At 40.7% G+C, this 14,098-nt stretch overlaps 1 protein-coding gene across 1 annotated transcript in view; it reads right to left on the bottom strand.

Moving 5' to 3' along the window:
- The window catches only part of OXR1 (oxidation resistance 1), a 268,660-nt gene that overhangs the window by 49,955 nt on the left and 204,607 nt on the right, over positions 1-14,098 (bottom strand). Inside the window, 8 exon segments of the mRNA XM_042462436.1 lie at positions 1,445-2,187; positions 5,004-5,188; positions 6,609-6,622; positions 6,625-6,675; positions 6,678-6,756; positions 7,546-7,613; positions 7,616-7,656; positions 12,969-13,078. Coding sequence (XP_042318370.1) covers positions 1,445-2,187; positions 5,004-5,188; positions 6,609-6,622; positions 6,625-6,675; positions 6,678-6,756; positions 7,546-7,613; positions 7,616-7,656; positions 12,969-13,078 — 1,291 coding nt within the window.

The following is a 14,098-nucleotide window of genomic DNA, read 5'->3' as shown; positions in this document are numbered from 1 at the left end:
AATGACTTCCTGGCCATGAAAAAAAAATCTCCTTGGCCTAACACAACCTGGGAACCTCCATAATGTAACGAAACTGCCTCTCATTGCACTCAGAGGGCACAAGAGATTTTTTCATAGCAAAATCAACAAATAGATTAAAAAAACTACAGGAAAAAAACAGGGCATAACAGGAGGTGTACTCTCTGAACCTGTAGTTGTTCACTCTTGTCTTTGCTGGTCAGTTCCATCACACTCGTAAGATGTCCTTCTCACTTAGTAATGCTCTAGATAATATTATTCAGAGAATCAAGAAATATGGAAGCCAGCCTGACTGTTAATCATAACTAAATTTCAGAAGAACCCCATGTCTAGGTTCCAGTCAAGCAACAGTGCTCCTGAATGCAAGGTTATAGCATTATTTTATCACATCATATATCCACTTGCACCAGACAAGATTTATTCCCAAAAGGTAAATGGTACACTATCTGAAGAAGAAACTGAATGCTATTCATCAGAGTGCAACCTAGAATACAACAGTCTCTCTTCTGTCTCTAGATTTATTGAAGTTTTTTGATAGAACAGAATGGCCATCGGACTTTTGCCAGTCCAAGAAATCCTCAAAGCTCATAGTTAAGCCTTTATAATTAGAGACTGTTCAATCAGAAATCCTGGCCAACCATTTTAGGCCCTTCAGTCACTGCTTTATTCACAATTTTCAACTTTATAATTTTCTTTATAGACTTATGTACATAGGGTGATGGAGAAAATGAGGTGTCCCTTTTAAAAACATGCTTTTTTGTGTGTCTCTTGCAAAGCAGGAACCCTGAATTAATCTGACTAACATTTTAATGCAGTAATTTGTTTCTATAACAGTAATTTGCATTTAGTAATACTGAACAGTCTCCTATGTTATCAGAAAGTAGTATGTATCACAGTGTGACACAAATAAAATGCTAGTTATTCTTGCAATCCTGTTACTTGGCCAGTTTTCTAACAAAACTGTTTCTATTTCTCCCACTCGTCTATTTTCATAGATTCCTTCTTCTTGTCTGAACTGAAATTCTTACAAATATTGTTCATTTTTTTTCCTGACTGGACCTTACAGCTGTATCTCATATAATCTATTTTTCTCTTACATCTGTAGTTTTGTTAAAACCAACACTCATTTCATCTCACCTTCTTTTCTTCCATAATACACTTTAAAATAGATTCAAATAAGAGATCTAGATAGTGCCTAATATTGTACTTCCCACTTCTACTTATTGCTAATTCTTTATAAAACAATGACAATTATGTCTAATAGTTGATTAGAGTATCTGTTGTTTTCCCTCCTAGTGGAGTATGATATTTAAAATGCAGGATCACCTGTTGGGAATACATCATAAAAACAGTATCTTAAGTTTATTAAAACTAAAAGTAAAGCAGGGGAAAGATACTTTACATTCTGCTAACATTAAGGTCTTACCTTCTATTGTTCCATCTGCTGTTGCCACTTTGTGTTTCATTTCTTTATGTGCATCCTGATGCATGTTATCCCTTTGTTGTTTGGTTTGTTGCATAGTATGGCTCTTCCAAAGTTTACGCAGTGTCTCGATATCTGTCTCAGAATCTCGAGTTGGCTCTTTCACAATTTTCCCTTTATGTGCAATCTCTCCTTTAGAGTCATTTTCTTCAGTATGCAAACACTCTTCACCTTCAGGTACATTTTCCATCACAGATTCCTGATCTGTGCTAGGTTTTACGTCTGTATGAGATTGTGCTTGAGTATCAGCAGCTCCTCCTACTACGTCATGTACTTCTTCCAGTTTTGTCTGTTCTACTTCTGTACTCACAGTATCACTAAGAGACATGCTGCCATCATTCAATGGCTGTTCTACCCTAGTACTTACATCACCAAGGACATTAGCTGAGTCTGTAATAACTGTAACATGTTCCATGCCAGGCTGGTTCGCTGTCTGAACAGAATCCAATGAGGCTCCAGAAGATTTATCTTGTCGAAGCTCATCAGAAGAAACAAGCTCCTCCCGTATTGGAGAGAGTTCTGATTCAGTAAATACATCTTCTGAAAGAGACTCCTCTGTGCTCCTTGGAGCAGTGCTGGCACTATCATTCCCTGTATCCCGCATCCTTGAGTCCATTTCATCAGTATTGCTTCTTGTAAATTTTTTGAAGTGGCAGATATCTTTTACAGATAACTGATCTACATCACTACAATGAAGAAGAAGGAAAAGCACTATGTTACCACATGACAAATCAGAATACACATGAACATTTTCCACTAGGTTAGAGAACCATGGTTTAAATGATTCTCTACTTTCAGGCAAAGTGTCATGGATTGTACATTTTATGGATGAGGAAGCTGGAAAACCACAGACCTATGTATACTATAACAATAAATTAGTTATACTATAGCCTGTGTATGTATGTGTGTATATGCCACAGAACAAACATTAAACTAAAATAGCATACCAAAATGCTAAGATAAGGGAGTAGGTATTACATTATCTCAATATGATATATACAGAAATCTATTTAAACCCATTTTACAAATATTTTATATTTTCATGTATGCAAACTGGAGTTTTTAAGATACAACAATAGAATTTAAAAACATAAAGTTCAGAAAACCATTTTTAAAAAACCCATTCAGAAATACAATTCAATTCATCCCTTAGTACTTCAAAAAGCAGTATCCAAATCTAAAAAGGTATCACAGATCCTACTCAATATACTATGGCTTTACTAATTCTAAGAGCTGCTTTTGCTGTTTTCAGCTGCCCACAATTAACTAAAAAGTATTTTGTGAATGTGCATATATATTTTAGTCTACCAAGGTTCAATAACCTTTCTGACATGATGAGATGTTAGGTTCTAGCAAACCTTTCTTCAAAGCCTGGACTTTTAGAAGAAACATGAACCTTATACTAACCTAAGCCCCAGAGTTCTGTGGAAGCCTGGGATTATGTTTTTCTTTCTTTCCTGGGCAACAGCTTGGAAATGTAAGAAGCTCCAAGCTGGAATTAGGAATGGTAGCACGTGTACTTGCTGGTGGCCAAAACAAATTTCTCCTGCACTGAAAGCACTGAGCAGAAAGACAAGGAAAGCATTTTTTGCAAGGGCAGGGTTGCTTTCCCAAGATGCAAACTTACAGTACAGGGATTTTTTTTTTTTTTTTGCTCTTTACTTCAGACACCTGAACCAAGCACGTAGTACTTTGGCTGAACAGGTGTCACTACAGCAATGTGCTTGTGATCTATATGCTTAGCTCAATATTACTCCTAGGCTTAGGTATTCCGATGCAATGAAAAAAAACTGTAACTTATATATTTGTGCCTATTTTGTGCCAGGAAATAAATTTGCATTTCTTCTAAATCCACTCACAGAAATTAAAACATTTTATAAATGTAGACTGATTTATCATACTGATCCAGTTTCAAGTGCTTATTCGTAAATGTTATGTGCTATAACTTGGATTCTTAGAACAGGACCACATGACCTAATAATCCTAAATGAGATGGGATAAAGAATTGGTATTCCCACATTGAATTCCACATTCTGTGGGAAATAGAATTATGTTTATTTCCACACTAAAAAAAAAGTCAGAGCCAGAGCAAATAATCTAATAAAGGTCATCCTTAAACAAATTAATGTTCAATGTTCTGTAAAAACACAACAAAACATAACTTAACCCAATATGGTACAGCAAGTTTGGTTAGTCAGTGGAAGTAGTTTCGAACCGTTAAAAGTATCATTGCCCTAAATCATGTATCACTTTATATAAATTAAAGTAATAATTTGGTTAAGGGATAAATAAAAGTGAAAAATATACAAGGAATAGGACAGCTAGAATTATCTTTCATGCTTTCCTAAATTATAATACAGTGTATTAAACACAAGGCCAAACAAGTCATTTCTCAAAGTGACAACTGTCCTCTAAAATAATGCACAGTGCATTACTTTAGTTTGTGCATGTGTGTACATGCACATGCATACATGCAGGTCTTTTCTGGTATATTTCAAACAGGAAATAAACTTTTAGCAATTTCTGGCTCTGTAAACAAAAAGTCAGAATCCTACATATTGTGGGAGAGATTAAGCTCCTGATGAAAAAAAATGTCCACAGAACTTGTTCTCACAAAGATGATATCAATAAATAAATATTAGTAGTATGTTTTGGCTCAACAGGAACAGTTTGGACAGAAGACTTATAACTTACATATTTTGTTAGGACTACTGACAATATGTAACTACAGTGGTACCCCGGGATACGAATGCGCCGCCTTACGAAATTTCCGGGTTACGAAAAAAATCTATTTAAAAAAACTGTTCCGGGTTACGAATGTTTTTTCGGGTTACGAAAATTTTTTTGGTGCTTTTCGGCGCTATTTCACACCAAATCGCGGCTTTTCCCCATTAGCGCCTATGGCTTTTTCGGCTTACGAAGCCTTTCGGGTTACGAAAGCGGCGGCGGAACGAATTATTTTCGTAACCCGGGGCACCACTGTACTGATAATTTACGGAAGATGTGTTTAGAATAACCTGGCAGTAATTACTTGTGATTTAAACTCTTCCTAAACTAAACTGGCTTCATCCTGAAGAAAAAGGGTGAGGGTAAACAAACAAATCTCAAACCACTGTATTCTGTAACAATAGTAAAAAACAAATGAACAACCCATTAACTTGAAGCAAGAAAAAAACATCTGTCTGTCCATTTAAGTCTTATTTAGAAATATCAAAATTAAATAGAATGCTATTTATCAGAAGGTAAACAGCAACTCAGTATCAAAACACAAACTTAAAAAAATTATTAATGATGCAAAAATCCAATATAAAGAAAAAGCAATTGTGTTTGCTTCTTGTCCCTTTGGTCTAGCATAAAAAGCAACTTGTGCAAGAACAACAGTAACTATTTGCTATGCAATTTACTGATCTTTTTCTTTCTTGCCTCTCTCTCTCTATCACATGTGTATACACACATTCTCTCTCTTACCACCCCCACACACTCACACATAGATCTATCTTACATGGGTAATGAATCCTTTATTTTGCCGTCTACAATATCTTTATACATAGCAGCTGACATCACTTCTTCCATTGGACACATAATGCCATAGTCTTCACAGCCATTCTCTTGAACCAATGGATCCGTTTTATGTGGATCAAACATTATATTATTTGGAGTCACTAGCAGCACACCGTTGACTGTTCCCTAAGATAAGAAGAAGAGTAATCAAACTTCCCTCCCTAAAATCAACCAACCCATTTCAAAACATTTCTTAAGAACGTGACATTTTATTGTTTAATGAATACTAAATGTTATATGGACGCTACCTAGTCAATTCAACAGCTTATAAAACTAAGAAAGGCTGCACAGCAATTCCCATGAAATATCACATTTCTGGGAAAATTTTTCCTATAATAAATGGATCCTTTATTTATTTATTTAACTATCAACTGCTTGAGGGGTAAGTAAATACACCTTGCATTTCATTAATTCTGATACCCTTTGAGACACCGAACATGCTTACCTAGCAATAAAAGGTTCCTCAAACCAGACAAAAGCATTTTTTAAAAAAAAAATCAAGTTGTAATAATATAGGAAGAAGACTGCTCTACAACATCAATAATGGTGAGCATTTTAAAAATATTTATTTCACATGGACCAGACCTGACTTTTCACATCAGAAGCATGTTCCCAGGCTAAACTTTGTTATACCCATTTAATATTATGTTCCACTTTCAGTGGAGGCTTCTCTGCTCTTGCTTGAGACAAAGATGAAATTGGCAATAGTTGAGAAGAAGTGCATTTCTCTTAATGGGGACAGAACTCTTAGAACCCCCCCCCCCCCAAATCACTTCAGCTCCAATAGTCAGCAGCATGTGTGACCAAGGGAAACCAAATCATCCAAGGTGGGTTGCCTGCACACACATCTTATATACTTCTGAGTACTAGTTTCTTTATGTTGTATACTGCACCCATCCAACAGTGGGCATGCCAGCCCTGGATTTGAGCATCTGCAGATTGGGAAGCCCAATTGCGTTGAATGTCCATGCGTGCATGCCATCCCGATAGAGTGGTGCATCACTATTGAAAACAGCAGGACTTGAGGCCCCACATTTTTTCACATCTGCACGGGCGTGTGTGCGTTGCAGAACATAACCCCTGTGCATAAGGGGCCACTGCCCTTGTAAAAGGGAAACTACACACACACACACACACACACACACACACACACACACACACACAAAACCTAGAGCCTAGTAAAATAATGAACAGAGAGAATACACTAAATCCATCTCACATTAGGAAGAACTTCCTGACAGTAAGACATGTTCAACAATGAACCACATTCTTCTGGAGTGTGGTGGAGTCTCCTTCTTTGGCGGTTTACCAATGACCATCATCTCACATACAAACTCTGTTGAATCTTTCAAATCCAAAACTACATTTATTACCAGTACATAATATTACTATCTTGAAAATAGAATACAAACTTTACTAGTTTTAAGGTTATCTCTTTGCACTTCATTTGAATTAAATCAGTTAATTAGCTTTTTTTGTTTTATAATTGAGTTCCTTAATAGTGGGAGCATAATGTTATTTGTAGAAGAGGTAGAGCCTTCTGTACCTTGTTGTTTGTTTGTATTTGCAATTAATTTTGAGAAATTTCTCTGTGAAAGCTTCCTCCTCTGAATGGAGGAAACCACTCTTGTAGGCCGAACACATGTGTAAGCTGGTGTGGCTGTTGCTTCTTTGCAATGTACCCCATCTGAATCCTACAGAAATGAAAAGAGATTGGTACATAAAATAAAAATAAGACTGTCTGGTTGCTGTGGAATATTATCTAGTCCAGCCTTGGGGTCCCCAGCAGACATATCACAAAGTGAGAAAAAAATGTTAATGTTAAAATTGAACAATTTTTTAAAGCACAAAATTACTGAATTACGCCAAGATTAGTTTGTTTTATTTGTATTTCAACATCAATCTGAATTATCCAAATGTCAAGCAGCATATGGAAAACTTCTCAAACTTTTCAAACAACCTTTTCATTAGTATGTATTTTTATACAGTTTCACCTATAAGTGAGACTTTAACATTGGAAATGAATTCAGGTTGTAACCCAGAACGTCTCTCTGTTGAACCAGAGATCTAAATCTCTAATTGACAGCAAACTTTATTATTTGGCAAACGATCAAATTGCATTCAGAAATGACAGACATTCTGTTTTTGCATAGTAAAAATCTCTGAAGCTAAAGGTCGACACAGTGGGAACGTGGAGCAATTTGGTCTTGTCAATCTCTTTATATAAAAGCTGTATATACCTCTACACTATTTTTTTTAATTACCAATATTAAAATTCTCATGGCATTAAAACAAGCCTCTCTCCAAAGTCAATCACGAACCTTCAAAGAATTTGAGTAAGTCTTTTTCTGAAACAGTTTCTTTCACAAGACACTATGGTACTAAGTAAATTAGTGGATCTACAAAGTGCCTTTTAGACATCTTTAGGATGCTGAGCATAATTTATTTCTTTATTCCATCCGAACTACATCTACTTACACTACCAGCTGGCTTCTCTACCTCGCTTCTGAAGATGTAGGTGACAAAGGACTTATAGGACTAAGTGAAGGAAACTCTCCACACTGGAAATATATTCTGGATCAGGAACATATAAATCTATTTTAAAAAAAATGTCTGATTAGGACATCACCAATTACCAAGATTCAAACATGGTAAGCAAATGGAAACAACTGCTTGTAAAGGGTTGGTAACAAAAGCTTTGCCCATATATGTTTATAAACAGAATTACAAAAAACTTCATATACCATGGCTGGACCATCCTGAATAGTTTTGCTTTTTAGAATGTAAGCCAATGGACATGCTTTCTCATACCAGTAATTTTCTTCTTATGCAATTTCTCTTTCACCTAATACTTGCAGTGCTCTATAAGCATGAAGTATTTTCACTCGTGGCTAACGATATGAGCAGGGGTTTTTCGTTAAATAGTCTAAGAGAAGATGTCAGGAAATTTAAGGTGAATAAGCATCTCCTGCTTGATCCATCTATTCCCTGAGTATATCACCTGACCATGTTAACTATTACTAAGTATTTGGATCCATCATATCCTTATTTTTTCTTCCTCTATATACCTCTCAGTTGGTCTCAGTTTTCTATCAGAGCACATCTTGTTGTACAAAAGACATAGCTTTTCCCCTTCTTTTAACATAGCTTGTAAAAGACTCTTTTGAAATCAAGCCTCAGTGTTTTATCCCTTCCTTTTAGTTTCGTTGTTTCTTGGACAATAGTTATTTTAAACACACTTCAATTGCTTTTAATGGTCCAAAACACACTACAGAAATAATCCAGTTTGAGACCGCTTTAACTGTGCTGGTCCAATGCTAGGGAATCCTGGGATTACAGTTTTTTGTGGCATCAGAGCTTTTGGCGAAAAGGCTAAAAGTCTCCAAAAAACTACAGTACCCAGAATTCCCTAGCACCAGACAGCAGTTAAAGCAAATCCAAACTGGATTATTTCTGCAATTATTTTTGACCCATATTTTTGCGTGATACTCACAAAGATAGTATAAAGCCTACATAGAATCAAATTTGTTATTAGACTAAGAACAGAATGGAGATTCAGGTAGATATATAATAATAAATAATAATAATAATACATTTTATTTATAGACTGCTTTCCGCAATGATCATAGCGGGTGTACATTACAAAAATGCAATCAATACAATCTCTCTCCCTCAAGAAGGTGGCTGAGGGAGGTCTTTTTTTCTTCCAGGCAGGTCTGGTGGAGCTAGCCTGCCTTTCTCTCCCTCAAGATGGAGGATAGAAGGGAGGGCTTGTCTTCTTCCGGCAGGTCTGGTGGAGCTAGCCAGCCTTCTCTCCCTCCAGATGGGGATGAAGGGGAGGGCTTGTGTTCTTCCAGGCAGGCCTGGTGGAGCTAGCCATGCTCTCTCTCCTGAGATGGAGGTGAAGGAGGGCTTGTCTTCTTCCAGGCAGGTCTGGTGGAGCTAGCCAGCCTTTCTCTCCCTCAAGATGGAGGATGAAGGGGCTTGTGTTCTCCCGGCAGGCCTGGTGGAGCTAGCCTGCCTCTCTTTCCTTGAGATGGAGGATGAAGGGAGGGCTTGTCTTCTTCCAGGCAGGTGGTGGAGCTAGCCTGCCTTTCTCTCCCTCAAGATGGCGATGAGAGAGGCCTTGTTTCTTCAGGCAGGCTGTGGAGCTAGCCAGCCTTTCTCTCCCTCAGATGGAGGATGAAGGGGGCTTGTCTTCTTCCAGGCAGGCCTGGTGGAGCTAGCCAGCCTTTCTCTCCTCAAGATGGAGGATGAAGGGAGGGCTTGTCTTCTTCCAGCAGGCCTGGTGAAGGTAGCCTGCTTTCTCTCCCTCAAGATGGAGGATGAAGGGAGGGCTTGTCTTCTTCCAGGCAGGTCTGGTGAAGCTAGCCAGCCTTTTCTCCCTCAGATGGAGGATGAAGGGAGGCTGTGTTCTTCCAGGCAGGCCTGGTGGAGCTAGCCTGCCTCTCTCTTCCTTGAGATGAGGATGAAGGGAGGTTGTCTTCTTCCAGGCAGGTCTGGTGGAGCTAGCCTGCCTTTCTCTCCCTCAAGATGGAGGATGAAGAGAGGCCTTGTCTTCTTCCAGGCAGGCCTGGGGAGCTGCCAGCCTTCTCTCCCTCAAGTGGAGGATGGGGAGGGCTTGTCTTCTCCAGGCAGGCTGGTGGAGCTAGCCAGCCTTTCTCTCCTCAGATGGAGGGGTGAAGGGGAGGGCTTGTCTTCTTCCAGGCAGGCCGTGGTGAAGCTAGCCGCCTTTCTCTCCCTCAGAGAGGATGAAGGGAGGGTTGTCTTCTTCCAGGCAGGCCTGGTGAAGCTAGCAGCCTTTCTCTCTCAAGATGGGAGAAGGGAGGCTTGTCTTCTTCCAGGCAGGCCTTGTGAAGCTAGCCTGCCTTCTCTCCCTCAAGATGGAGGATGAAGGGGGGCTTGTCTTCTTCCAGGCAGGTCTGGGTGGAGGCCGCCTTTCTTCTCCCTCAAGATGGAGGATGAAGGGAGGGCTTGTGTTCTTCCAGGCCAGGCCTGTGGGAGCTAGCCTGCCTCTCTCTTCCTTGAGAGGAGGATGAAGGAAGGGCTTGTCTTCTTCCGGCAGGTCTGATGGAGCTAGCCTGCCTTTCTCTCCCTCAAGATGGAGGATGAAGAGAGGCCTTGTCTTCTTCAGGCAGGCTGGTGAAGCTAGCGCCTTTCTCTCCCTCAAGATGGAGGATGAAGAGAGGCCTTGTCTCTTCCAGGCAGCCTGGTGGAGCTAGCCAGCCTTTCTTCCTCAGATGGAGGATGAGGGAGGGCTTGTCTTCTTCAGGCAGGCCGGTGAAGCTAGCCTGCCTTTCTCTCCCAAGTGGAGGATGAAGGGAGGGCTTGTCTTCTTCCAGGCAGGTCTGGTGGAGCTAGCCTGCCTTTCTCTCCCTCAAGATGGAGGATGAAGAGAGGCCTTGTCTTCTTCCAGGCAGGCCTGGTGGAGCTAGCCCGCCTTTCTCTCCCTCAAGCTGGGGATGAAGAGAGGGTGGCTGTCTTTTCCAGGCAGCTGGTGGAGCTAGCCTGCCTTTCTCTCCCTCAAGATGGGGATGAAGAGAGGGCTTGTCGTCTTCTTCCAGGCAGGCCTGGTGGAGCTAGCCTGCCTTCTCTCCCTCAAGATGGAGGGAAGGGAGGGCTGTCTTCTTCAGGCAGGCCGGTGGGCTAGCCTGCCTTTCTCTCCCTCAAGTGGAGATGAGGGGGAGGGCTTGTCTTCTTCCAGGCAGGCCTGGTGAGAGCTAGCCTGCCTTTCTCTCCCTCAAGATGGAGGATGAAGGGAGGGCTTGTCTTCTTCCAGGCAGGGCTGGTGGAGCTAGCCTGCCTTTCTCTCCCTCAAGAGGAGGATGAAGAGAGGCTTGTCTTCTTCCAGGCAGGCCTGGTGGAGCTAGCCAGCCTTTCTCTCCCTCAAGATGGAGGATTGAAGGGAGGGCTTGTCTTCTAGGCACCTGGTGAAGCTAGCCTGCCTTTTCTCCTCAAGATGGAGGATGAAGGGAGGCTTGTCTTCTTCCAGGCAGGCCTGGTGGAGCTAGCCTGCCTTTCTCTCCCTCAAGATGGAGGATGAAGGGAGGCTTGTCTTTTCCAGGCAGGCCTGGGGAGCTAGCCTGCCTCTCTCTCCCTCAAGATGGTGGATGAAGGGGGGCTTGTCTTCTTCCAGCAGGCCTGGTGAGCTAGCCTGCCTCTCTCTCCTTGAGATGGAGGATGAGGGAGGGCTTGTCTTCTTCCAGGCAGGCCTGGTGGAGCTAGCTGCCTTTTCTCCCTCAAGATGGGGATGAGGGCTTGTCTTCTTCCAGGCAGGCCTGTGGAGCTAGCCAGCTTTTCTCTCCCTCAAGATGGGAGGATGAGGGAGGGCTTGTTTTCTTCCAGGCAGGCTGGTGAAGCTAGCCTGCCTTCTCTCCCTCAGATGGAGGATGAAGGGGGGGCTTGTCTTCTTCCAGGCAGCCTGGTGGAGCTAGCCTGCCTTTCTCTCCCTCCAGATGGAGGATGAAGGGAGGGCTTGTCTTCTTCCAGGCAGGCCTGGGAGCTAGCCTGCCTTCTCTCCTCAAGATGGGGCTGACATATCATTTCAATACTCGCATAGCCCAAACCTCCCTGAATTAAGCAGCCTGGACTCATCTCTACAATTATCATCTCAAGTAGATGCGATGGCCAGGAGTACTTGGTACCAGCTTCGGCTGATACGCCAACTGCGCCGCTGTCTGGATCGAAAGGACCTCAAAATTGTAGTACATGTACTGATAACTTCTCGTTTGGATTTCTGTAATGTGCTCTACATGGGGCTACCTTTGTACCAGGTTCGGAAGCTTCAGTTAGTTCAGAACGCCGCAGCCAGATTGGTCACGGGTACCCGTAGATCGGACCATATAACATCTATATTAAAATCTCTCCACTGGCTGCCTATTAGCTTCCGGGCGCAATACAAAGTGTTGGTCGTTACCTTTAAAGCCCTACATGGCTTGGGCCCGAGTTACTTGAGGGGGCACCTCTCCCTACATAACCCCCCCGCACCCTCAGAACATCTGGGACATATTTGCTTGAATACCCCAGGGTAAAATTAGTAAAAACTTATCAGAGAACCTACACGGTGACAGCTCCTGCTCATTGGAATGCTCTCCCTGAAAAGATCCGGCTATGTTCCATGCTGGAAGCCTTCAAGAAGGCTTTGTAAACGCATCTCTTTCAAATAGCATACCCCCCTGATTCTCTTTAGAGATAGAATACCCTAATTAAGATCCAGATACCCAACCACAACCGATTGTTTTTAAATGGACTTGTATTTGTTAGGAGACTTTTATTGTACTGTGTAATATTGCCGATGTAACTGATGTTATATTGTATTGCTTGAGTATTGTACTGTTTTGTATTATATTGTATGCTACTGTGAATCGCTTTGATCAGACGGAAAAGCGGTATACAAATAAAATTTTTATTATTTATTTATTATTTTAGCTTCATATATCTGGTGATAATCAGAGTTTTGACCTGCCATAAAAGACAGAACATCAAAGTTTGCTTTTTGGAATATTTATCTTTCTGGAATATTTTCAAGCTTTGGATAGTTGAATCTGTGTATAAAGAATCCATAGATGTGAAGGGCCGGCTGTAATATAAGAATATGACTACCAGTAAGCAAATTATCAATATTAAAGCAACCACCAATTTTAAAGAATTTTGTAAGTATTTAAGAGCATCCACTTTTTATTAAATATAACTTTCTCTGGCTGTCCCCGGATGGACAAGAAGGAGCCCCAGCCTAGTTTCCCTTGTAAAGAAGTTGCACAGGATGGAAAAAACCACTGAGAAGGCTCTGTGTAGATTGTTAAAAACCTAACCATAGATACACATTGGTTGTAAGTGAAAGGCATAGAATATATCCTGCTTAAAAAGATTTTAAGTATGAAGCTGTTATATGTTATACATAGATAATACCTGTCCTGGAACAACTGCTCTGGAAAACAGCTTGTTTAACTGAACCAGTTCATTGGGGGTTGTATCAAATTTCAAGGCAACAGTATTCAGAGAATCTCTTGATTCAACCTGTTAAAAGAAGATTTTATATTTTGAAATTATTAATTTGAAAAGGAAATCATTACGAGGTGATAAGCAATAAAGGTGTTCCAATAAACAAATTTACACTGTTTTAAGACAATTTTACTATTTATACTCTTCACTGAGATACAGGCTGAGTAAGAGATACTTTACAAATAAATAAATCACTGCATAAAAGCAGGTGTGTAGAAAAAGAAATACGTTTATCAGCAGAAAGAGATCATAAGTAATAATTTAAAATTCTAAAGGTTTACACAAGTAGAAAATCCAATCTGGACCAATGGAATTGGGAACAAAAATTAAAGGCTGTAAATGACTAACATTAAAGATTTTATTTTGGAACAGTATTTTAACTTCCTTGTCAAGAGATTACTTCTTGCATGTATGCCTTATAAAAAACTGCAAACTATGTACAATGATAAATATTAAGTCCAAGTCTCATTAGGTAATGCACAATTGTGTAATAGACTAGACCCCTGGACTCATGGGCCCAAAACAGATGGGCAGTAAAATGTGACTTCCAGCCACCCTTGGGGCATGGTATTTAGACAACGCACGGCCCCCAGAGTGACCAAAAGCTGTGCAGAGAGCTTGCCTAGTCAGGAAAAGCCAGCTCCAGAAGGAGCGGGACACAGTCAGCTCTTGACCGCTGTCCCATTTGGGACCACATAGGCATCTTGGATGGGGACTGGAACTGTGCAATTGTCGCGGTCCCATACCAATTGGGGTGGGAGCGGCCTTTGACCACACCTTTTGCACCGTCTGTTTGAAGCCCATGGTTCACTGGAAACCATGCCAGCTGTGACCACTTGATTTATTGAAAATTACTGAAGGATAACTAAGTCTGTTTGAAGCCCATGGTTCACTGGTAACCATGCCAGCTGTGACTACTTGATTTACTGAAAATTACTGAAAGATAACTGAAGTCAACAATTATATCACAACTCTCAACTATGATCCTGTCTGTGTTATTGTCTCACAATTATTTCACTTAAAATTTATTTGTAA

This window comes from Sceloporus undulatus, chromosome 4, assembly GCF_019175285.1.
Source record: "Sceloporus undulatus isolate JIND9_A2432 ecotype Alabama chromosome 4, SceUnd_v1.1, whole genome shotgun sequence".
NCBI lineage: Eukaryota > Metazoa > Chordata > Lepidosauria > Squamata > Phrynosomatidae > Sceloporus > Sceloporus undulatus.
The sequence above is the reverse complement of the archived record's forward strand: the minus strand, read 5'-3'. Positions and strand labels throughout refer to the sequence as shown.